At 33.1% G+C, this 24,241-nt stretch overlaps 2 protein-coding genes across 2 annotated transcripts; one reads left to right on the top strand and one right to left on the bottom strand.

Annotated features, from left to right (window-relative positions):
• Window positions 1-862: 862 nt before the first annotated feature.
• Window positions 863-10,389, top strand: LOC139489630 (uncharacterized). Its single transcript, XM_071276252.1, has 3 exons — window positions 863-1,050; window positions 8,864-8,998; window positions 10,136-10,389. The coding sequence occupies exons 1-3, from the start codon at window positions 931-933 to the stop codon at window positions 10,268-10,270; spliced, it is 390 nt and encodes a 129-aa protein (XP_071132353.1). The 5' UTR covers window positions 863-930; the 3' UTR covers window positions 10,271-10,389.
• On the bottom strand, window positions 9,607-17,891 carry LOC139489626 (ectonucleotide pyrophosphatase/phosphodiesterase family member 5-like). The gene is made up of 3 exons (XM_071276248.1): window positions 17,525-17,891; window positions 12,285-13,015; window positions 9,607-11,249 (listed from the first exon to the last, which is right to left on the bottom strand). The coding sequence occupies exons 1-3, from the start codon at window positions 17,775-17,777 to the stop codon at window positions 11,082-11,084; spliced, it is 1,152 nt and encodes a 383-aa protein (XP_071132349.1). The 5' UTR covers window positions 17,778-17,891; the 3' UTR covers window positions 9,607-11,081.
• Window positions 17,892-24,241: the final 6,350 nt, after the last annotated feature.

Here is a 24,241-nt window from a genome sequence, read left to right on the forward strand (position 1 = left end):
TGTGTTTTATTATTTGATTTTGCCATTTGATGTTGGTCTTTCCGTTTTGAATTATCCTCGGAGTTTGTAATTTTACTTTTTATGTACTAAATAATGAACGAAAAACAAAAATATTAACACAACAACAATTAACGAAATACTCTGGATTACAGGCTTCTGACTTGGGACCTGTGGTCATAGCGGGAGACTTTTCCAGGCATTCTGTTCTTTAATGAACAAAGGATAATTCTAGAGAAGGAACAGAAATTTCCACACAAATATGAATAATTGGTACTTTTTTAATGAAAATATAAAAAAAACACTTTTTTCTACGACCATGTGCTCTTCTTTTCAACATTTTTAGACAACTTCATACAAATGACAGACACTTATTTTTTAATCCCAGAGACAATTGCCTGTGATACAAATTTTAAACAACACTCAATTTGAAGTTTTATAATATGTTTGCCTGATACTGATCGTCCTGAAAGGTTAAAGTAATTATCGATATTCAGTCAATTTGATTTTGCGTATTTTATTAAAAAGAGACAGCTTAGGGTGGTACTTCGAACAACTTGATTATCTGTATCGAATCACGTTTACTTTTAGCTGCATTTTTCTGCAGTTAAATTTCCGTAAAAGAACTGCTGGTGCCGATGTTTCCTGTTTATAATCGTGAATTGGTTTTTGTTTTGTCAATTGGGATGTAATTGCCGTATTTTTTGTATATCGCCTTGATCTGTTCCGCAATTTACTAATTATCAAAGAAATGTTGAATGACATTAGGGCCCATATCAGTTGGTACATCAAATTATGCTATATCAAGGGTGCTTGACAATTATAAATTATTCTCAGACAATAATGCGTGGTAGTAGGGATCGTTTATATAAATATTTTTGTGTCCGATTGAAAAAAGAAACACATTTTGCTCAACTTGTCGCCCTCAGAAATATGGAATACATGTTTCGGCTATCCGTTATTTTGAGTTTAGTTTTTGGTTATCTCTGTCGTGAGGGAATAAGGGTATCGGGTAAACGAATGGTTGCTGCTTCACAGATGCGCAACAGTCAGGTAAGTTGTTTATGCTCGATTTGTCTTCTTTATAAGAAAATTTGTTTTTGATATCTTGTAAAATTCTGCTTCATTGTGAAAAAAGCAAGAAAACGATTTTGATCTGTGATTATTTCTGTCGATTGGTTACAAAATTTGGTTGGTGATATTTAAGTTGGTTCACATATAAACAATTTTTACTCGACGAGTTAGCGCTCAGATATACATTTTGTATTAAAAAAAGGCTTATACTGAAAACAGGAAAATACATGTTCTTAAATAGTAGCAAAGTTTAAAAAGTTAATGCAAGGTATGCAATCATCTGGCTTGTAATTTTTGGGTAAACTCATACTTCGTTGAAGCAACTCATTTAATTATAAAATGAATCTCTATGATAGCTTATTTGTGAGTTACAATCATCATAAATATACTAGCTAGCTATAACATCAGGTTTCATCCACCATTTTCTACATAAGAAAATGCCTGTACCAAGTCAGGAATATAACAGTTTTTATCCATTCGTTTGTTCTGTTTGAGCTTTTTATTTTGCCATTTGATAAGGGATTTTCCGTTTTCCGCATTACAGAAAATAACAAACACTCTTGATTACCAAATTCAAACTCATCTGTCGTATTACGACTTGTTTCATGGGTTAAGTTTTTGAAATAAATATAAAAATCATGAGACTTTGAATAACATTTAGCGTTTTTTTTTCCATTATCAAAGTCATTGAAAAACTGTTTAGGATTAACTATATATTTACACCACTGGGTCGTTGCCACTGCTGGTGGACTATTTGTCCCCGAGTGTATCACCAGTAGTCAGCACTTCAGTGTTGACATGAATATCAATTATAAGGTCATTTTTAAAAACTTCCTGTTTAAAGAAGTGTGAATTTTTCAAAATGCTAAGGATTTTCTTATCCAAAGCATGGATTACCTTTTGAATTGTTTTACATTGTCTTATCGGGGCCTTTTATAGCTGACTATGCGGTATAAGCTTTGCTCATTGTTGAAGCCCGTACGGTGACCTATAGTTGTTAATGTCTTTGTCATTTTGGTCTTTTGTGGATAGTTGTCTCATTGGCAATCATACCACATCTTCTTTTTTCTTTTATATATATTAGCCGTATTTTCCACATTTTTTTTTAATTTTGGGTCCTCAACACTCTTCAACTTGTACATGTTTGGCTTTATATCTATTTTGATCTGAGCCTCGCTGATGAGTCTTATGTAGCCAAAAAAACGCGTCTGGCGTATTAAGTTATTAACCTGGTACCTTTGATAACTATTTGAGCTTTTTATTTTGGCATTTGATAAAGGGCTTTCTGTTTTGAATTTTCCTTGGAATCGGTTTTTTATTTATTTTTTTCTTGCAAATTTATCTTGAAATTAAAAAAAGCTGAAAGAAATGATAATCAAAGTATAACAAGAACATTTAATGTTTTCCTGAATCCTATTTTTTCCTAACACTTATAGTTACTACAGCAACGATTTTAGATGACCATCTTACCAACAACAAATTTTTCAAATACGATTGCATTTTTCACATTGGCAATGTCTTGCAATATTTTTTGAAACAAGTTAAAGGGAAAGAGTCAGCATTTACTACAATTCCACTGATGATTTATGCACTGCGGAATGATATTTATGGCTTGGTTGGCTTAAATCAATTTTAACTAGGTCTATACTAACGTCAACAGTATATCAATTTTATTTCACTGCACCAGATGCTCATTTCGACATTTAATGTTTCTTCGGTGATGCTCAGCTCAAAATATTAACACAAATTTATTTCAAACGTTGAAGTAGTGATAAAACAAAAATAGACCAAAACCAAATTGCCAAGGATTCATAGCTATTAACGAGGGAGGTCCATTCCCTGGCTTAATTTTAAAAATGTTTTGCTAAAATTGTATAAACCCAAATTTTAATAAAACAGTATCCATTTAAAAGTCTACCAGCAGAGGTACTAGTATCCACCCATGCAGTGGTAACAATAACGTTAACTTTTATCTTATTCACTGCCTTAGACGTTGAGAAGTAGATGGCATAGTTATAAAAGATGTAGTTCAGTTTTTCCATGGAAGTATTATATCAAAATTATACTTCCATGACTTAACATAAGATACATATGTTCTGTGTGTATTTAGAATTAAAGACTGATTATCTTTATGCGAATAAACTGTAATTGAAATTAGAAAAATCACGGTGGGTATGGTTGTCCTGCGAGAGAACGTTCTGTGCTGGTGATTCGGTCCTGACGGGTGCTGGTGATCAATGAAAAAAATGTAAATAAAGACGAAAATGATGATTTTTGACGTTTTCACTCATAAAAAATGGAAGAAAACAGTTAAGATTTTTCAATTTTGTTTCTTATGGGTTCATATGTAAACCAATAAAAAGTTGACCCTCTAAACTGTTTCAGTAAGCGTAACACAAAAGTGCTCATTTTCAGAAAATCTAGAACTGAAAAAAATAAAACAAAAATGTTCATAGAGTCCGCTTTCCATACCGCAATCCACACGGCAAAACTTTTTTGTGAAAAAAACATTGCAATTTATTAAAATTTAGTATTTTCTCAATTTATTCATGTCCTGATACTGTGCTGGTGGGTCCTGTCATTGTGCTGGTGGGTCCTGATACGGTGCTGGTGATTTTGGATAAGAAGTTTGTCATATTTGTAAGGGAGCTACCATTTGATTTTTATGGGGGGCTAGGATGAAATTTGAAAAAAATAGGCAGGACAGGAGTTTTGAGTAAAAAAGAAAGTCAGGATGAGACAATTGCCAAAAAAAAAAGTCAGGACGACAATTTAGGTAAAAAAAAGTCAGGATAAACTAAAAAAAAAAAAAAGCAGGACCAAACAGAGTGAAAATTAAAAGGCAGGACAGAGATTACAGCTAAAAAAAAATGCAGGACAAAATTTTTCATCCTAGCCCCCCCCCCCCCCCCCCCCCCCCCCCCATAAAAATCAAATGGTAGCTCCCTAACAAATGTTACAAAATCAATAAAATTGGGCAGATAATTGTTGTCAATAGGATCTATGACTCCTATTTTAGCTCTTGTGCATCCATTTGGCTGTTTAATATGTGTTTTCAAATGATCGTAACTTGTATTACATAATTACATAAAAGGGCAACATCTTTCGTCCAATATCAGATAACAATATATCTATAATACTAAAATTACGAGGTCCAATTTGTCAGCCGTCATCACGTAAAAACGATGAATCAAAGAATTCACTTTTATATATAATTAATATAGTACAATGGTGTTGATTATAAAAATTACACCACTCCAGGCCTATTTGTTTTCCACGTAATTAATATTGCCAATAATTAAGAAGTTCCGGATCGAGTCCGACACCGATACCAATAGTATATTCACCTGTTACCTATTACCTTATCTGTACGTTCCGCATCTGACAGGCGCACCACCAAACGGTGTATTTAGAATTTTGCTGTATACGGTTGAGTAAAAAATACTCCATTCCAGGCCCTTTTGTTTTCCAAATTATTAATATTACCAATAATTGATAGGTTCCAGGTCGACGGGTTCAAACAATAAGATTTTGAAAGAAAATGATGAAAATTGTGCATTTTATAATCGGCATGACTTTATCAGATGACAATACCAATACTAAAATAAGGCATACGCATAGTTATATACTTTAATTCAGTCATGGACCAGGCGCACCTCCAAACGGTGGATTTATAATTTTGCTGTATACTGTTGAGTAAAAAATACTCCATTCCAGGCCCTTTTGTTTTCCAAATTATTAATATTACCAATAATTGATAGGTTCCAGGTCGACGGGTTCAAACAGTAAGATTTTGAAAGCAGACGACTTTATCAGATGACAATACCAATACTAAAATAAGGCATACGCATAGTTATATACTTTAATTCAGTCATGGACCCGCGATATCACGGGTGTGTTCTAGTAGTATCTAAAATAAGAATAGTTTTATTAAGATATTAAATGCCCCTTACATTGATGCTTCAACAATGATCAAAGCCCATGCCGCATAGACATGTTTGTTAGCGCTCCGCATACCCCTCCCCACTTCCACCCAACCAACCCTCCTCATTTCCTCCTTCATTGTTACAGTGGTGTACCAACACAACAATTTATCACATAAAATAATAACACAAAGACACACATTATTGAACAACGAATGCTCGCAGGTACTGAAAGCTAGTTCAAAGCCGCATTTTCAACTAATATATAAACCATGTTCTCATATACAAAAATTCCAATCGTGTCGATTAAAAAAGTCTCAAAACTTAAGTTCACATTTTAATGTTTGATGAACTTTAAAAGTGTGCAGTAAATCTTGTGCTCACAACAGTTATTGTCATAATTATGTATACTATACATAAGACTTAAAGAATTAAGAAGGTACCAAGAAATATTTTACAGTTCAATTTAATGATCATGAATGTAAGGAAATGGTACGGTAGTTTACATAGGACAAAAAGAAATTGATGGTAATTTTTTGGCGAAAGACTTAAACGCTTCTTTGCATTATATAGTACAGCTCTTCTATAAAAGCATGCAAAAAAAACTTTGATTGACTTGCTTGCTATGTTTGCTTGGATGTTTTGAGGTAGGCGGAGTTTCAATACATACTGGGATTTGATTGGACAAATACAAACTGACAGGAATTATAGTTAATGTTTATTGTCCAAACAAATTCTAGTATATAGTAAACAGACTACTTACCTGTCGTTTACAAACATCCAAACAATCATAGCAAGCAATTTGATCAATGGTTTGCTTTGCATATATTTATAGAAGAGCTGTAAATTCTAAAAAAAAATTCTTGTTGTCGTAGATGGTTAATCCTCAACAAAATCTCAATAACTTTGTTGGAACGAATAAAGGTTTTTAAATCAAATTTTCGTGGACTTTTTAGCTTCCACCCTGACCAGGCATGTTAGCTGTCCGTATGCTGTTGCACCTGACGCACGGAAACTTTCACATTTCCATCTTCTTTTCTGACATATTTTTCCCAGCTCATACTTGACAGGATTGTTATCCTAGTAAAAGGTGTAACCAATGAATTGAACACAAGTTAAAAACTCCACAATACTATATAATTCATTTTATGTGTCAATTTGTTCGAAAAAAGTCGAAAAGAAGAGAGTTTTTTTTAATGTCATGATTATCTGTCGCTTTCTATAGATCTATGCTTAGCATTTATTTCAGATGACATGGACTCCTCACCCTGGTGACCCTGCTGCCTTTCATAACTTTATCCGTATACATATATTAATAGATAAACAAAAGGCTGCAACTGGTATTTTTGTATTTAAAATGATTCGCTGTAACGAGAATATTTGTGGTGAATGGAAACTAGTGGTGAATGGAAACTGAGAGGGTCAAAATCTTAAATTGCTTATAAATGTTGCTCGACCCAGTTTCGTTATCTGATCTGAATTTTCTGAAATGTGCAAGGTAGATATACATTGGCCTTTTGATTTTTTTTACTCAGTAAGTTTTGCCCTAATTGCTTGAACTTTTGCAATATTAAAGCCGATTTCAATGAGTGTGTAGACAAAGGGAATATCTTTGGTTATCTTGCTTGCTGAACAGAAAAGTCATTGTTAGGTTATGTAAACTACCCTACTTTAAGAGTAGACTAGTCCGACAAATGACACATCTTTCTGTCTGTAGGACCAGGCTACTTCTAAAGGAGGGTAGTATACCTTACCTAACAATGACTTCACGGTTTAGCTAACAAGCAAGCTAACCAAAGATATTACCTTTGCCTACATACTCAATGGAATCGGCTGTAACTAAAAACTCGAATACATTTTAACAGACAGTGGTCATGTTTGTTGATGAATATTGTTTTTCCTAGATTCACTCTTGAAAAATCATTTGGTAACATTTAGTCAAGTAATTTCAGAAAACATCTTTTTGTAATTGCGGACGCCAAGACAATACATGAACCTCACTCGACCACTCGACATAGGTGAGCTTATATATGATCTTATAGCGATTCGGGTTGATAACCAGTTGAAATTAAGCCAGTTATTTGTGTGTAGATTTGTATTGTTTTAAACTGTTATGACCTTTTAAAGTTAAATGTAGGTGTTTAATCTAAGAATTTCTTTTTTAAACTTATATACTTGTTTTATACTCATTTTTTAATTTTTGAAATTGAAGGCACAATTAACAAAGCAAACGGCAGTTTCAAATACTTTTAAATAGATCTTTGAGGATAATGTACCCTTGTGTTGATCCCATGCTAAACATAACAAAAATCTCTGTACAAAGGTTATCTCGTCTTCATTCTCTGACATATTCTAGTCTGCCCTTTCATAAAATAGTGATTTTTTTTAGTGTTCTATCGAACTTTCGAAAAAATGTACCTGATAACCGTTCAGACAAAAAAATTATGTTGAAAAAATCTTACAGATACAGCAAGTGATTCTTAATAGCTATAAGATACATTTTTCTTTTAAAATACAACTTTTAAATCTTACGAGAAACTATACCAAGCTTAAAACTTTCACTGTAATCTCGCTCTAACTTATCCCCCCCCCCCCCCCCAAAAAAAAAAAAATTAAAAAAAAACCAAACAAACAAACCCGCAATACTATTGTCATTCTTATAGTCAGAACTAAATTGTTCACAAACAAATGTGTTTTAAGCAGCTAAAGACATATGATTCAAACCCTCAGAAAGTCCTTTGTTCTATATATAATGAGGACAGGGGACCCTTTAATATTTACCTGAATTTGTGTATATATATTGAGTTACTTAGTTATTGTCTTTATTTGTTTTTGTTGTTGTTTAATATGTCACAAACTGTATAGTTTATATGGCAATAAAACTTTGAATTGAATTGAATTGATATATATTTTTGCTCTCCATTTTTATGCAAAACCTTTTACATTTTTATTCTATGGGTTATTGTTGAAGGTCGTACGATGACGTATGGTTGTTAACACATACTTCCTTTGGTTTCTTATGGAAATTTGTCCATTGACAACAAACATACCACATCATCTACTTTATATAAGTATTGTATAATTTACAAAGTATTTTGGTGATCTTGCAAAATGATCGTAATCCCGAAAATCGTAAACATATTTTCTTATCTTAAAAGGGTGCAAGAAGGGTTCCATAAACAGGCCAATAAATAAGATTACAGTTAATTAAAAAAAAATATATATAGGGGTATTTTTTGTCTCATAATAACAGTAAACAGATTCACAACAATGTCAATTTCAAGAAAGCAGACAACAGTTAATTAGCCAATAACAGTACAGCATCAATGATCTTGAATATATGCCACTTTTAACTAAAATATAAAGGCACAGAACCAGGACATAGGAGCACAGAACCAGGACCGTTTTTCTTATCACCAGCACAGCGTCAGGACAATTCCGTTTAACGAACTTGCACGACTTTTGCAATATAATATTGTTGTAATATACTTTGCATGGTACTTATGACGCATCAGAGAAAAATTAAGCAACAAAACAGTCGTTTTATTGCCGTTCTGATACAATGTAAACAAACCCACCAGCACAGAATCAGGACCACCAGCACCTGACAGGACCAAATCACCAGCACAGAACGTTCTCTCGCAGGACAACCATACCCACCGTGAAAATAATCATTTTAAGTAATGTGTAAACAATAAAACTCTCAATTCAGTGTTTTTAATAAACAAACAAAAGTATGGTTTTCCCAAATTCCAATTCCTCTGCCATTAATTTGACAGATTATTCCTATGAAAATAAATTATCTTTATGTGTAAACGATACCAATATTTACCCCCCAAAATACGTTTTTATACGTTAAATATTTACAGACATTATCAAATCCAAATTATCAAGGTTTACTAGAAGCGGCGAGAGATGGTTTCCTCACTAGAGATGAGATTGAGAGATTTGCACCCGACACACCATCTCCTAATGACGTGGAATGTTATGTAGAAGTTGAAAGGGTACGTTTACAAAAGAGAGACGAAGGATACATTTTATTAAGGGACACTTAAAATTCAAATCGAAAAAAAAATGACAACGCCATGACTAAAAAATAAAAAGACCAACAGACAAACAACAGCACACAAAACAAAATATAAAATTACAAAGACTAATGAATCTTAGAATTAATCAAACAGAAATCTTCTGTCATATTTTTTTTGTTTTTTCTGGCGTTTTTTCCCGTGTTTTTTTTTTATATATTTTTCGTTGTTTTGCTTTTAGGAGGGGCTGCTTAATTGTCGATACCAACAAAAACGTCTTTGAATGAATTATTTGATATGAAACTAGACCATCGCAAACCCCGATGCATTGTCTCGAATGTACATGATAAATTGCTGGAATTTACAATCACAAAATGAAAATAGTTATGGTTCTTTTACAAGAATTACATATGAAACAACCAATCAGTGAATGATTATCATAGCATAGACAACACCTTAAATGTATATGAAAAAACGTCAGTAACATATCTAATAACTTCTGTTGAGGTACAAAAGAGAGAATGCTGCTCTGATTAAAACCGGTTCTATGAACGTTATTTCTGTCAAATTTAAAAATGTAACTAAAATGCACTCTATTTATATTATAACAACATGTATTGCAAATATAAAAATAAGGAGATGCAACATGATTGCAATTGAGACGTGTATTCATAGACAAAAAGGACAAATATGAAAACAACATATAGTCACGTACAGATTTCAAGAAGATTTCTATGAAGAAATAACATAAAAAATGTGGTGCACACTGAATAATGCACGTTTACACATAAATCCATTTTAAACCGGAGTAAATCATGAAAAAAACGTTGATGACTTCACGGTCACATGACAAAATTATGTCTATGGGCTGATAAACAAAACTGCGTCAGCCAATCAGAAGACACGTTACATCCAAAATTTAATTATTAAGCTATAATATCAGGTATGGCAGTATGTGAAACAATTCAAAAAAGAAAACCAACGATCAGACGAACATTACAACAATAAACAAAAATCAAATATGTATACAACAATCAACGACAACGTCTGGATTACAAGTTTCTGTCTTGAAGTCTTAATTCTGTTTTGGATTTATTGTATCGTTGTTTTTTTTAGAGAATTGGAGGACGCTGTGTAAATTTTGGAAGAACAAATTATAGAATATGTCAAGCCGGAGCATACTCGGGACCTTTGTTAAATACCCAGTGCGGGAGACAAGTCAACACAAGCACTGACCCACCAAGACCTTAAATCAATCAGTTTACTGTATATATAGAAATATACACAACTGACAATGTGAAATTTGTTAACAATCTATCTTTATGTAGTCATCGTTTCACTTCAAATATATTAAATGTTTATACAAACGATATTGAATTTAACTAACACTATAAACTCATATACGTTTCAAAAAATATACTTTTCAATTTTGAATTAAATAGAGTTTTACACCACACAATCAATATGCTTCTGATGAATAACCTTACAAAATTAAAGGCTATGTCTTTCAAAAAATAAACATGGATTTGTAGACTTTCATAGAAATTATGAATTAAATTCAAGGAATCGTGTAGATATATTTTGTAAATAAAATTGAGAAAGGAAATGTGGAATGTGTCAAAGCGACAACAACCCGACCATAGAGCAGACAACACCCGAAGGTCACCAATGGGTCTGCAATGTAGCGAGAAACTCCCGCACCCGTAGGTGTCCTTCAACTGACTCCTTAAAAATATGTATACTAGTACAGTGATAATGGACGTCATACTAAACTCCGAATTATACTTGATTTCTACGCTTCTATTTATAAAGTAAGTTATGCAAGCACTGATTCTGTCTAGCAATTCAGATAACAATAAAAAAAAATTACTGTAAAATATGGAAACAACAGGTTATTCCTTATCATTGTCTAACAACAAACAGCTAATATTTTTAGTAGTGTACACAAAACGAATGTCAAGAATGAAACAATGTTCGCATTCGCAGCATTACTGCCTTTAGTCGCTACAAGAAAACTTGAAGTTACTGTTAGACTGCCATTGTTTGGTGCTGGTTTTATAACTTACAAATGACAGATCGTTGAATAGATATCGATACTTCTGAATGTGTCTGTTATATAATTTTCTTTGATATTTGGACCTCTAGCAAGAAATATTGGTTTCATACTATTTAGACGGTTATCATAACCATGAGCGCCTCTCCCACGATACAATGATGCTAATGTTTTGTTCTGAAATAGGAAACAACATGCAACATTCATTATCATATTATCTGGGATTGCAGTACCGGAACAAGCCAGGACTATAGATAGTCTTCTGTATTCATATTATTATAACTTTAATTTAGGAAAGGACTCTATCTAAGTTGTGATAATTTGTGTCTGATCCTATTTGTTATAGGCAATAAAATAAATATGTTTTAATGAACTGTATATAAACGTGGTGTCTTCTATACGTTTCAAATTTAAATCAAATATTGTATGAAAGCTTGATTTCATAAATGCAGGACAATTAATTTCAACTTTATTTTCAGTAAACAAAGCCGTTAATGTTCCTAGTAGTAAGTTGGTCATGATAAATATAATTTATTCGCTGTAAGAGAATAAGCCATATCTAAGATACACTCGAGGAAATACTCTAGCATTGTCTTAATAATTTTTTGGTAAATAAAGGCAACAGTAGTATACCGCTGTTCGAATGTAAAAAATTAATTGAGAGAAAACAAATCCGGGTTAAAAACGTAAACCGAGGGAAACACATCAACTATAAAAGGAAAACAATGAAAAACTGAGAAACAATGAAGTGCAACAAAAATCAAACGACAATGCAACATTACCTTAGCTGTATTTTGCAAAACTTTTAGGAATTTTGGTCCTCAATGCTCTTCAACTTCGTACTTTATTTGGCCTTTTTAACTTTTTGGATTCGAGTGTCATTGGTGAGTCTTTTGTAGACGAAACGCGCGTCTAGCGTAAATACAAAATTTGATCCTGGTATCTATGATGAATTTATTTACACACACAGAAACGAACTATAAGATAACAATTGTAATTCACTGACTTGGTACAGCACATATGAAAAAATGGAAACATAGACTTTTACACCACTAAGGTGGATATTTGTCTCTTTACCAGTTGATACTATATTAAACTCATTGTGAGACCGAGTAGAAGCAGTACAGACAGTCCCTATTTTTTAAAGGAAATTAACTTTTAATTGCTCTTTTCTAAATGCCATATGTACCATCATAAAATAGTTTTACTTACTTTTGTGATTGACCATCCTTCTTCGGCAAGCAGAAATACTGGCATAATGCGTCTGTTATTTCTGTAGTGCCAGTGATAGGGTATTTCTTCCTTCTTGAAAACTGAAAGATGTGAAACCTTCCGAAGACTGCGGACAACATTATCTATCTGTCCTAAAATAGGTTGGACTTGCATTATTGGACCGTTATCCACAGTAAACTGTATTTTGCTCATATCCACATGATCTGTAATGTCCACTACTTTGTTAGCAGTATCTATAGTTGTCATTCCATGATCGCTGGTCAATATCAAATTCACCTTGTTCGTGAGAGTATGCGAGTCAAATTTATCCAAAAGATATCCTAAAATCTTATCCATAGCTTTAACCTTGTCAATAATCTGAGGCGAATCTGGACCATAGGCATGTCCAGTGGCATCCGGTTCATGGAAATACAGAAGTACAAGATCTATTTGTTTATCTGTCAACCATTTTATAGCAGTATCAATACGATTTTTGAAAGGCACTGATTTTTTATACGGCTTCCAAATGTTTGGTCTGTAACCCCTGATTTCGGCCTCACTTCCTGCCCAGAAATACGTGGCACTTGTCAGGTTTTGACGACGTGCAGTTACCCATAGTGGTTCTCCACCATTCCACCATCTCGTTTCGTGATTTCTCAAGTTGAAAGTGCTGTTGAAAACTGGATCATACATTTTATTCCCAATGATCCCATGGCTCTCTTCATATAGACCTACAATTTAACAATATCATTGTTTCAAAGACAGAACTTTGCTCAAAGTCTGTCAACGAGTGAGAAGTTTAACTAGCTATAAAACCAGCCATTTGTTACCAAAAAATGCCTATACCAAGTCAGGAATATGACAGATGTTATCCATTCGTTTGATGTGTTTGAGCTTATGATTTTGTCATTTGATTACGGACGTTCATTTTAATTTCAGTTTTTCTCGGAGTGCGGTTATTTTGTTATTTTACTTTTTTTCAAACATTTAGCAACGTCTAAAATACATGAATATCAGTACAACTACAGATAACCATTATAATTCCAACAACCCACAAAGACCTATACTCTACAGATTAAAGTGTTCGCGCTAAGCTTCACTAGGAAAATTCAACAGACTTTTTATTTAGTTTGCATTCTTTGATTGGTATGATATGCATGTGTTTGCAATCTATTTATTTTTTAATAAGAGTAATACTTTCATGCCAATTTTGTTGCAATATATAACAATTTTAAAGGTGTTTCTTCATTCATTTATTAAAAGCACAGACACTTGTCTCAGAAAAAATATCATATATACCTTAACATAATATAAAGGTATATAAAAAGAAAACAATTGAGACAAGTGCTTGTGAATAAAAGTTCACATTTAATACGGTTTATCTCATTTAAAAGATAAACCAATTTAATGAAAGAGCCTTGATTAATTGCGTTATTTTGCCGCCAAAGAACTATTGCATCATTCGGATCCGTATCTTGTTTTTTGCTATTTAACTTCAAATGACTCTTCAGCCTTACATTTAACTAGCCGCTCTTGCATGTAGACTAGTGAAAGTTTCAAAAATGAATTAGTACCAGTTTGCGCTTAACTGTTTCGTGACATCAGCTTTCGAAGTGAACTGTGGTCGTTATTTTCCGCATAAATTATTTGTTTGTTTTACTTTGCCTTAAACTTGATTCTTTTATCAAAATTAATCCTATTGAATATCGCTTTTAAAGTAGTAATTAAGGGCGTACGATGAAATAAAAAAAAATAACGAATTAAAAATTGATACTCGAAATTGGAAGAGCATTAGTTGCGGAACCAAATAAGCTACAAAAATATTGATAGGTTATTGAGCTCCTTTTCAAGTTTTTATATTTTTTTCTAAATGGATGGGAACAGGAAAATAGTTAAAATATCCCTGCTACAAACAATTTTCAGTTATGTAAATATTGCGTTAATTGCAACCTGGAACGTCATTTCAACCCCACGTATATATAAACACGTCGATCTTAACTATCAACATCGGATCAAGTAAAAGTAGGTTGAGGCGGATATTAAATCATTTTTGTATACAAAGAAACAGCTGGACTGTTAATCAACAGTAATTTCCTCTGTGGTAAATATCTATTCGGTGATGTTTCTTTACATATGCTGACTTGCGATAATCAGAATAAGATTAAAAAAATCTCGATAGAAAGCCGAAGCAGTTATAGATATAGGAAGATGTGGCATGAGTGCCAATGGGACAAATCTCCATCTTAGTCACAATATATAAAAGTAAACCATTATAGTCTAGTCTAGTATTATTTTTATTATAGAATTGGGATATGAGCAATACTAGGTCACCGTAAGCAAAATAAAACGTAAAGTATAGCTTTAAATGGCACCGGCGTGACACAATGTGAAATAATTCACACGAAAAAATCAACGGCACCGTTTCTGCTTGAATAAAAAGGCGAAAATCACTACAAGTATAGCAGACAGAAACCATGCATCGACAATCACTGCATTACAGATGTTTGACTTGAGATATGTCCAATTAGTTTATTTTGTAAGTCAATTACTTTCAAGGAGTTATAAGGAGTACAACAGATGAAGTCACGTCCAAACTTATCGAACAATCGAATTATCAATCAATTATTATTATTTAACAAGGAGTGTTTGTGATAGTTTAGTATGTATAGGTGATACATATATAATAATGTTCAATAGAAACAAAGTAACTCTCGTTCAAAACTTACGACGCTTTTGTTTAACACTCCACAAATGTCAATACTGTTATTTTGAATATATAAGTCTTGTCACAGTATCAACTCTAAGTACACAGAACTGAAACGTGAGGTACAGAAACAAATACGCAAGGCATACTGGAGATATATTGAAGACATAGTCACACCAAGCAGTGAAAGTAATGAAAAACCAAATTGTATGAAGCGCTTCTGGTCATATATAAAACATAAAAAATCTGATGGAAGTAACATACCACCACTAAAATCAGATGGCCTGCTTCACAAAGATTCATCTGAAAAGCCAATATATTAAACCAGCAGTTCAAAGATGCAGTTTCCAGTAATCAGAATTTACCAGCTCAGAATACAAACAGAGATGCAAAATGACTGGGAACTTTGAAACAGCAGCAGACATAAACATAACAGAAAATGGAATAAAACAGCTACTGTTAGCACTCACCCGCTTAAAGCAGCAAGCCAAGATATCTTGACAGCTAGAGTACTTAAAGAGATGGCTTTACGTATACTAAGTAACCCCAATCGTAACAATGATATATCGAAGATTATATAAAAAATGGTATACCAACGATATGGAAAACAGCAATGTATGTCCAATTTTTAAAAAAAGAAAAATATTTGAAGCCATCAATTATAGACCTGTATCTCTTACCTCAATCTGCTGCAAAATTATGGAGCATATTGTCACCAGCCACATAATGAATCATGATAGATATAACATCCTATACAAGATGCAGCACGATATAGAAAACAATTGTCATGCGGAAACCAACTAGTGGAGTTCATTGACGACATAACGAGGAACCTTGATAACAGACTACCTCATCATAGATTTCTCGAAGGCAATCGACAAAGTAAGCCACAGCCTCCTGATCCATAAACTTGACCATTATGGAATTAGAGGAAAAACAAATACTTCAATAAAAGGCTTATTCTCTGATAGAACACAGTGCGTTGTCATAGAAAGGGAGAAGTCTGACTCCATAAATGTAGAGTCCGGAGTCTCACAGGGATCTGTACTAGGACCAAGCCTCTGCCTCTTCTACATCAATGACATACCGGAAAACGTTTCATCAACAGTGAGGCTATTTGTAGATGACACCATTGCGTACTTCACTGTATCATCAGAAAGCAACATCCTACAAGAAGACCTAAATAAGCTAGCCACATTGGAAGATCAATGGATGATGCAGTTCCATCCTGACAAATGTGTTGTTCTGCCAATAACCAAAAAGAAGGACCCTTTACATAATAATTACATTCTCTACGGCCACAACTTAGAACATGTATCATCAGCCAAATATCTAGGAGTCACCATAACATCTGATCTAAGGTGGGGTTTTCATATACATAACATTTCTCAGAAAGCGAATAGGACAATAGGATTCCTTAAAAGAAACTTAAATATAGCTAGCAGTGAGATCAAGGAAAATGCATATACAGCTTTAGTAAGACCAACAATTAAATATGCGATTTCAGTTTGGGATTCTCACCTTCAAAAAGACAAGCATAAACTATACATGATTCAGCGAAGATCAGCAAGGTATGTAACAAACAGGTACTTCAACACATCATCAATTGAATCCATGCTACACAAACTAAAATGGCCAACACTAGAAGAGAGAAGAAAGAATGCTAGACTAACCCTCTTATATAAAATCTCAAATGAGGAAGTAAAGGTTGATGCTGGCGACAAACTAATACCACCAGACAGATTATCAAGACATGAATGTTCACTCTTTCCAAATATCAGCATGCAAGTCCAGCATCAGGAAAGAGTCCTTCTATCCACGTACAATAAGATTTTTTGTTTAAATTATTTTTTAACTTATTAAGTTTGCAAGCACACACCAAACAGTGACAGGATAGCCAACCTAATGACGGTGGTCACTTAGTGGTAGAAGTAGAAGTAGAAGTAGAAATCACCATAACAGCTGTAAAGGCAGTAGCCAAAGAAATAGAAATATATGCAGATGGACATTTTTTATTGGCAGAAAATTGTTTTTACAGCTTAAGAGCGTATCCTAGAACATGTTGATGCGTATACATTTTATGTTTTCATCATGTAGTTAGCTTATATCCTGCATGGCGTGTATGCTTATATGTCTAGAATTATAGAAGGACTGAAACATAAATTAAAAATTTAAAAAATGGAAAAAAATGAAGTCGATCTCCCAACAACCTCATGCGATCTTTTATCTTTAAAAGTCTTCTAAACAAATATCAACCTAATTAGAAAAACAAACTATTCTTTTAAATAAAATTCAAAAAACACGTCTTTGAATAGTATTGGTGTTGTTTTAGTTCTCTCGAATATAATCCACACAAACACAAATTTTACACATTTTCCTTCTGAAACTCTTTTTGATTGATTAAGGATTAAATAATTCAATTTACAAAAAAAAACCACATGTACACAATTGATGAAAGTTCGATGACTTACCTTCTAGCCCAATGTTTCCAAAATAACTCTTTGTAAAAGCAAAGATTGTTCTCAATATAACTTACCTGTAACTATAGAATAATGGCTGGGGAATGTCTTCGTTATAAAGGTGTTATTAATGTATATGGCTTTAGTTCCATGTCGAGCAAGACGATCAAAGTTTGGAGTGGAAACTTTCGTCAAATAGTCCCATCTGAAGCCATCCATAGAAACTAACAACACTTGAATACAGTTAATATTAATGACGAACATGGACGCAAGGACTAAAAGCACAAATTTGTCCATCTTTGTTTCTAGTATACACGTTACCTTGTACATTCATTACATACTATAAACAATCATTACATATCCTATAAACATATACACTTAATTCAGATTAAACTGTTCGGTGCCATACATATTATACATACAGGAAGGATATCTTCTCTTGTAGTTTTCGCCTCTTTTGCATAATTATGCAAAGTAGAAATGTGATGCGCCTTACATGACTAAGTGTTTCTAGTGCCGGGAAAAATCTTTTAACTTATTAAACATGTGCATTTATTAATACAAGAAGGCAATTTAAAAAAGAAAAATCGTTAACCTGCTAAAATGAAGTAAAATACACTAGAAATATAATACACTAAATAAAGGCAACAGTAGTATACCGCTGTTCGAAATTCATAAATCTATAGAGAAAAAAAAATCCGAGTTACAAACTAAAACTGAGGGAAACACATCAATTATAAGAGAACTACGACACAACAGAAACACAACATTAAAATGTAACACACACAGAAACGAACTATAATATAACAATGGCCATTTCCCTGACTTGGTACAGGGCATTTTAAGATAAAAATGGTGGGTTGAACCTGGTTTTGTGGCATGCCAAACCTCCAGCTTTAATGGCAATGTTAATTATAACATTAAAATGACAATATTACATTACAAGACTACAATACAAATAAATGGGAGAAAATATAGGACAGAGAAACAAACGATTAATAGCCAACAACAGGTGCCTGGTTAAAAACGTAATACGCCAGACGCGCGCCACGTCCACACAAGACTAACCAGCGACGCCCAGATGAAAAAAGTTTGAAAGCCAAAACAAGTGCAAAGCTGAAAAGTACTGAGGACCAAAAGCTCCAAAAAGTTGTGACCAATACGGCCAGGTTTATCCATCTGGGACAAGAACATCTTTATTATTTAGAATGATACATACTTTTGCAAACAGTAAATTTTATAAAAAGACTATATAATAGATATACATGATTAAACAGAAGTGGTGACTAGCTACAGAACAAAAACGGATAAATTACAAAAATTCACAGCCTTGTTAGCCATAACCAGTGTTACGCTCAAAATGACGTCACATTTGAATTTCTAAAATGAGTTCCCAAAATTAAGAAAGAATTTGGATGAAATTCAAGATTAGATTTGTATGACTTCTCTTACGTTTGTTATAAACAGTGAAAATTACAATAATAATTAATATCAAATTGTAGTGTAAATAGATAATTAATTGTATTATTTAGCTATGTCGGTGTTCTTCTGAATCAAACTGTAAACCAAATATATAGTGTAAATTACGTTGATCCAAACTAAAATCTAATAAATAAACTGGATGATCAATTGTCTTTACCATAACACACGAATACAACAGAAAAAATAAAATGTATAACTGCAAACGTTAAGACATTTGACAAAATCCGATGACAATATCAAATATAAAATCAAAACTAAATAAATGAATTTGGGATGAAAAAGTACCGTGACACGTCTTATAGCAATGCGAATTCACACTCAGCAAAACAGTCAAAATCGGGAATAAGTCACGTTCGGTAATAAAAAGATCAGACGACGTAATGACAAACCGCAATCTAACATGTAGTAAAAATGTCCATAGTTAGTTTGGACAAAGATACATTGTATGGATCAACCAATTCGTGATGGTGTCCGTAAAATTTGCGGAGTGTCATTTTTAATTTGTCCTCCTCATAACTTTGTTGGAGCAGTTTCTGCGTTAGGAGCACACTCCTGTATATGAAGTCCGTATAGCGTGAACATGCACGAGAATAACGTATCAATTGAGACATGTAAACACCATACGAAGGGGCAGAGGGTATGTTACTGCTGAGAAATGGGAAATTGATAATTGGGAAGTTGAAATCGTCCCGTTTATCATAGATTTTCGTGTGAAGTCGTCCATTTGTGTCAACATTGAGGAAAAGATCAAGGTATGAAGCAGTCCTTCTAGTATCAGTAGTATCTTTAATTTCAAGTTCACTGGGATATATGAGATGCAAGTATTGGCTGAAATATGGGTTATTCAATGATAGGACATCATCAATATATCGGAAAGTTAAATCAAAGAATTTCGCAAGGTGCTTTTTCTGTTTGTTTTTTAGAAGGTTTTGAATGAACTCTGCTTCATACGAGTACAAAAACAAATCGGCTAGTAGGGGTGCACAATAAGTACCCATTGGAATACCGACTGTCTGTTGAAATATGAATCCTTCAAACTCAACAAATATATTGTCGATCAAAAAGTCCAGCATTTTGATAATATCATCTTCAGTATATTTTCAGGTTGATTCAGTGTGGTTCTTCACAAAATATGAATTATTGTAACCCAAAACAAGAAATTTGTATCTACGGTTCCCATTTTTATAGAAAAAAGCTCTGTTTAATGAGATGGTGAAATCAATCTTTCACATGAGCATGGGGAATAGTAGTGTAAAGCGTAGAAAAATCAAAAGTCTTAATGTTGCTGCAAAATTGCAAAGATTGTGATCGAAGATTAAGCAGAAGATCTTTCGAATTTTTGAGAATCCACATCTGGTTAACACCACTGGTAGAATATATCTCATCACAATATTTTTGAAGCCCATCTTTAACTGTAGAAAGAATAGTAGTCAGTACTTTAGAAAGATGTTTAGTCGAACATTTTGATGATCCAGCTATGTATCGTTCTTTATATGGTGTTTTGTGTAGTTTTGGTATCCAGTATAATGATGGTAAATTTTCTTCGTTTTCTTTGATGTTGATACCAAAAGAAAGAAGGACAGATTTGTGATTTTGTAAAATTTCGTCCTTGGTAAATGATGTTAGAGAATATGTAAGGTTACCAGTTGTTCTATTTATTCTAAGCTGTGTTGTGACACATTGCAAATAATGGTTTTTACATATGAAGACAATATTATTAGAGGCTTTATCTGCTGGAACAACGACATGTTTGTCATGCAAAGAGGATAAAGCATCCAAAACATTCGGATTCTTGAAAGGGTTCGCGCTTTACCAAATTTTTTGCATAGTCGTCAACTGCATCCATCAGTAACTTGAAGTTCTTTTTCCAGTTGATGGGCTGGGGAATTCTATATTTTTGTCTCTTGGCTAACAATTCTCTTAGTTGTTCATTGGGACGATGCCAATGTCACCACTAATAACATGACCAGCTGGACTATAATTGTATTGGGATGATGCACATGAGCAATCCGGAGGCTTGAATTTCACATCTTTGAGGGCAAAGACCTCTAAAACCCTCTTGTGGTTGAAAATCTTGGATGCAATAGACTTGGTGTAAGTATAAGAAATAACAGGTGTAGCTTTATTTTTTAAGTATCAGGTATAGTTTTTTGTACAGATTTATGATGGGAAATATTGCTAATATTTACAGCATCTAAACCTTTATTGGCAAATTCTAACTTAAAAAAAATACGTTTCTCCTCATTTTTGGATGTAGTCGATACTGGTTTGAATAGTCTATGGTTAGCAATATCCATGATTATTGCAACTAATCTATACAAAACAGAACAAGAATCAGTAACAGAAGTATTTTGGGCCTCTTGAAATAGTAAAAAAAGTTTTGACAATGGAATGGAGTATAATTTAGTTCTGATATGAATTCCTTAAGGTTTTTGAACATATGTTAACAGACTATCAATTGTCACGGTGTGCATAGTAGGTGGTATATATTTTCTGTGACCATGACTTCTATTCCGTCGAGCATAAGTATTAAATAATTGTAATGTATGGACAGTACTACACCTGGGAATAGACAAAATATCTGCACCATCAATTTTGTCATTGCATCCATAGGGAATGGCTGTTTCCAACTCTCTTATCCAAAAGTTTTCTCTTTGTAAACGATATGGTGTACTCAATATGGGGTCATTTGTTGAATGATATATTTTCTCTATAATCCGGACTTTCATTGAAACAATAGAATGGTCAGGCTGATTGAAATGTTTATAGAGAAAATTGTTGTTATTAGGATCATTTACATTAGATCGATGATCATTTATTTTAAAATTGAGTCTTTGTCGAGTTTCCCCGACGTAGATCAATCCACAAAGAGTACATTCAATACCGTACACAATATTGGAAGCAGTGCAATTCAAATCATCATGACTGTGTGCATTGTAACTTTTGGTGGTTAAATTACTTTGAAAGTGGGTATCAGATATTAGTATATCACAAGTTTTACAATTTTTACGGTTACATTTGGAAATAGAGCAATATTGGTGGTTGTCATTAACTCTAAAATATCTGAAAGTTGAACAGTACAGGGCCGAATAAAATAAAGATAAACAAACTTGTCTGAACTTTTATAGTACAATGAGGATTCAGAAGACTGCACATGTGTTAATCTATACCATGCTAAAATTGTTACCCCATTAATTTAAATAACATTAAGCAAATTAATTTTTTGTACATGAATATAATATTCATCAGAATTTTCATTCTTAATCGTACGTCAGTTACATCAATTGTCAGTAAGAAAAAAATGTTCCTTCACCACGAGTTAGTGTTACAATCAATGTTGTAAGGATCCTTATGGTGATGTTATTACAGATACCTTGAAATCGTTGAAGACAAAAGGATTTTAAACTTGTAAATTTTCCTGTAAGGTTGTCCTTATAGAATCCTTATTAATTTACAAACGGGATACCACGTTCTTATGTTTATGTTGATGTTGTTTATAGACCTCGTACATTTAAAAGAGGGACGAAAGATACCAAAGGGACAGTCAAACTCATAAATCTAAAACAAACTGACAACGCCATGGCTAAAAATGAAAAAGACAAATAGAAAAACAATAGTAAACATGACACAACATAGAAAACTAAAGAATAAACAACACGAACCCCACCAAAAATTAGGGGTGATCTAAAGATACGATCAATGTAGACTTATTGCTTTGTTGCGTAAGCTCGTTATATTCATCTTCGAAGGCACTTGTTTATTAACTTGAAGGTTTATAGATAAATTATTTTAGACTAGAATACTTCAAAGTTTTATTGGATTGTAACTTCATTTGGATATATAGTGATATACGCATGTATAATGATATTGTTGTTGAGGTGACCATATAATTTGTAAAGGTCTTACTTACTAAAGAGAGATCGAAATATGTGCAAATAAGAGCTTTGCGGACGCTTAACCAAACACTACATATATAATTGCAAACCTAATTGTGACTTATAATGAAAGGAACATCAATTTTGCAGTCAATAACTCAAACTTGGCTTTATAACTATTTTGATCTGAGCGTCACTGATGAGTCTTATGTAGACGAAACGATCCTCTGGCGGATTAAATTATAATCCTGGTACCTTTGATAGCAATTTACACCAATAGGTCGATGCCACTGCTGGTGGACTTTCATCCCCGAAGGTACATACCTGTCAACTGACCCGGATTCTGCGGGTGTGACCCGAGATTTTCACAATTCTGAGGGATCACCCGGATCACCCGGCGGGTCATTGAAATAACACGGAAATTCCGAAAATGACCCGATTCCACCCGTATTTCTTAGCCTTGAGATTGATTTTCATAAGTAATATTCCTTTGAAATACCGGCAAATTCGTAATTCTTCCATTAACATGCAGTTCATCTAGCTATGTAAACTGTCAAATTAAGTGACCCATTAAGTGCATGGCTTCACTTGACAGCTTTGGTATCAAACACACTGTTGATTAACACCAATTACCTTAGCTTTAGGTCGTAAATAAATTGCCCTGTTGTTTTACAAAGATATTTCAACTAAGAGTTACTTCCCCTTATTTGTCACCATTCAAAATTATTCCTTATATTTACGTTTTATGGGTGAAAAAGATTAAATCATAATAATATAAAATTCAAATACATATTGAAAAATAACTTTTCATTATTTTTATACCTTTATACAATTTTTTAAAAAAAGTTGAAAATTATTTTTTACATTTATACTTCCTTTAACTGTATTACTATATTTTATCATAGTCTAATTTCCTTGTCAATAGTATCATTTTAAAATTTCATTTAAAAAATAAATATTAGATGATGACAAATAGTAAAGGACATAAGACTGTGATACTCAAGTTTATAAAAATCTTTAAAAGTGTAATGAAATAATAATAAATAAGATTTAAAATGACTTAACCAAGTGAACATGCATTGATGTTTAGGTTTCTTTGATATACATTATAAGAAAATGTACCATAAATACTGAAATTCAGCTCGAAAAAGTTCGTACGCGTTATGACCTGAGATTTGATTCTTCAATGCAGGTCATGACCTGCATTTTCATCGTCACAGGTTGACAGGTATGAAGGTATCACCAGCCCAGTAGTCAGAACTTTGGTGTTGACATGAATATCAATTATATGGTCATTTTTATAAATTTCCTGTTACAAAACTTTGATTTTGTCGAAAAACTAAGGATTTTCTTATCCCAGGAATAGATTACCTTAGCCATATTTGGCACCGCTTTTTGGAATTTTGGGTACTCAATGCTCTTCAACTTCGAACTAGT

The sequence above is a fragment of the Mytilus edulis genome, chromosome 9, assembly GCF_963676685.1.
Source record: "Mytilus edulis chromosome 9, xbMytEdul2.2, whole genome shotgun sequence".
NCBI lineage: Eukaryota > Metazoa > Mollusca > Bivalvia > Mytilida > Mytilidae > Mytilus > Mytilus edulis.

What these genes read in the sequence shown, in the direction of transcription:
- LOC139489630 (XM_071276252.1), top strand. Translation starts at nt 931, where the DNA reads ATGGAATACATGTTTCGGCTATCCGTTATTTTGAGTTTAGTTTTTGGT. An exon ending in CACAGATGCGCAACAGTCAG is followed by an intron (nt 1,051 to 8,863) that starts GTAAGTTGTTTA and finishes AAATATTTACAG; the next exon opens with ACATTATCAAATCCAAATTA. An exon ending in GTTATGTAGAAGTTGAAAGG is followed by an intron (nt 8,999 to 10,135) that starts GTACGTTTACAA and finishes TGTTTTTTTTAG; the next exon opens with AGAATTGGAGGACGCTGTGT.
- LOC139489626 (XM_071276248.1), bottom strand. Translation starts at nt 17,777, where the DNA reads ATGTACAAGGTAACGTGTATACTAGAAACAAAGATGGACAAATTTGTG. An exon ending in CCATTATTCTATAGTTACAG is followed by an intron (nt 13,016 to 17,524) that starts GTAAGTTATATT and finishes GTTAAATTGTAG; the next exon opens with GTCTATATGAAGAGAGCCAT. An exon ending in AAGGATGGTCAATCACAAAA is followed by an intron (nt 11,250 to 12,284) that starts GTAAGTAAAACT and finishes TTCCTATTTCAG; the next exon opens with AACAAAACATTAGCATCATT.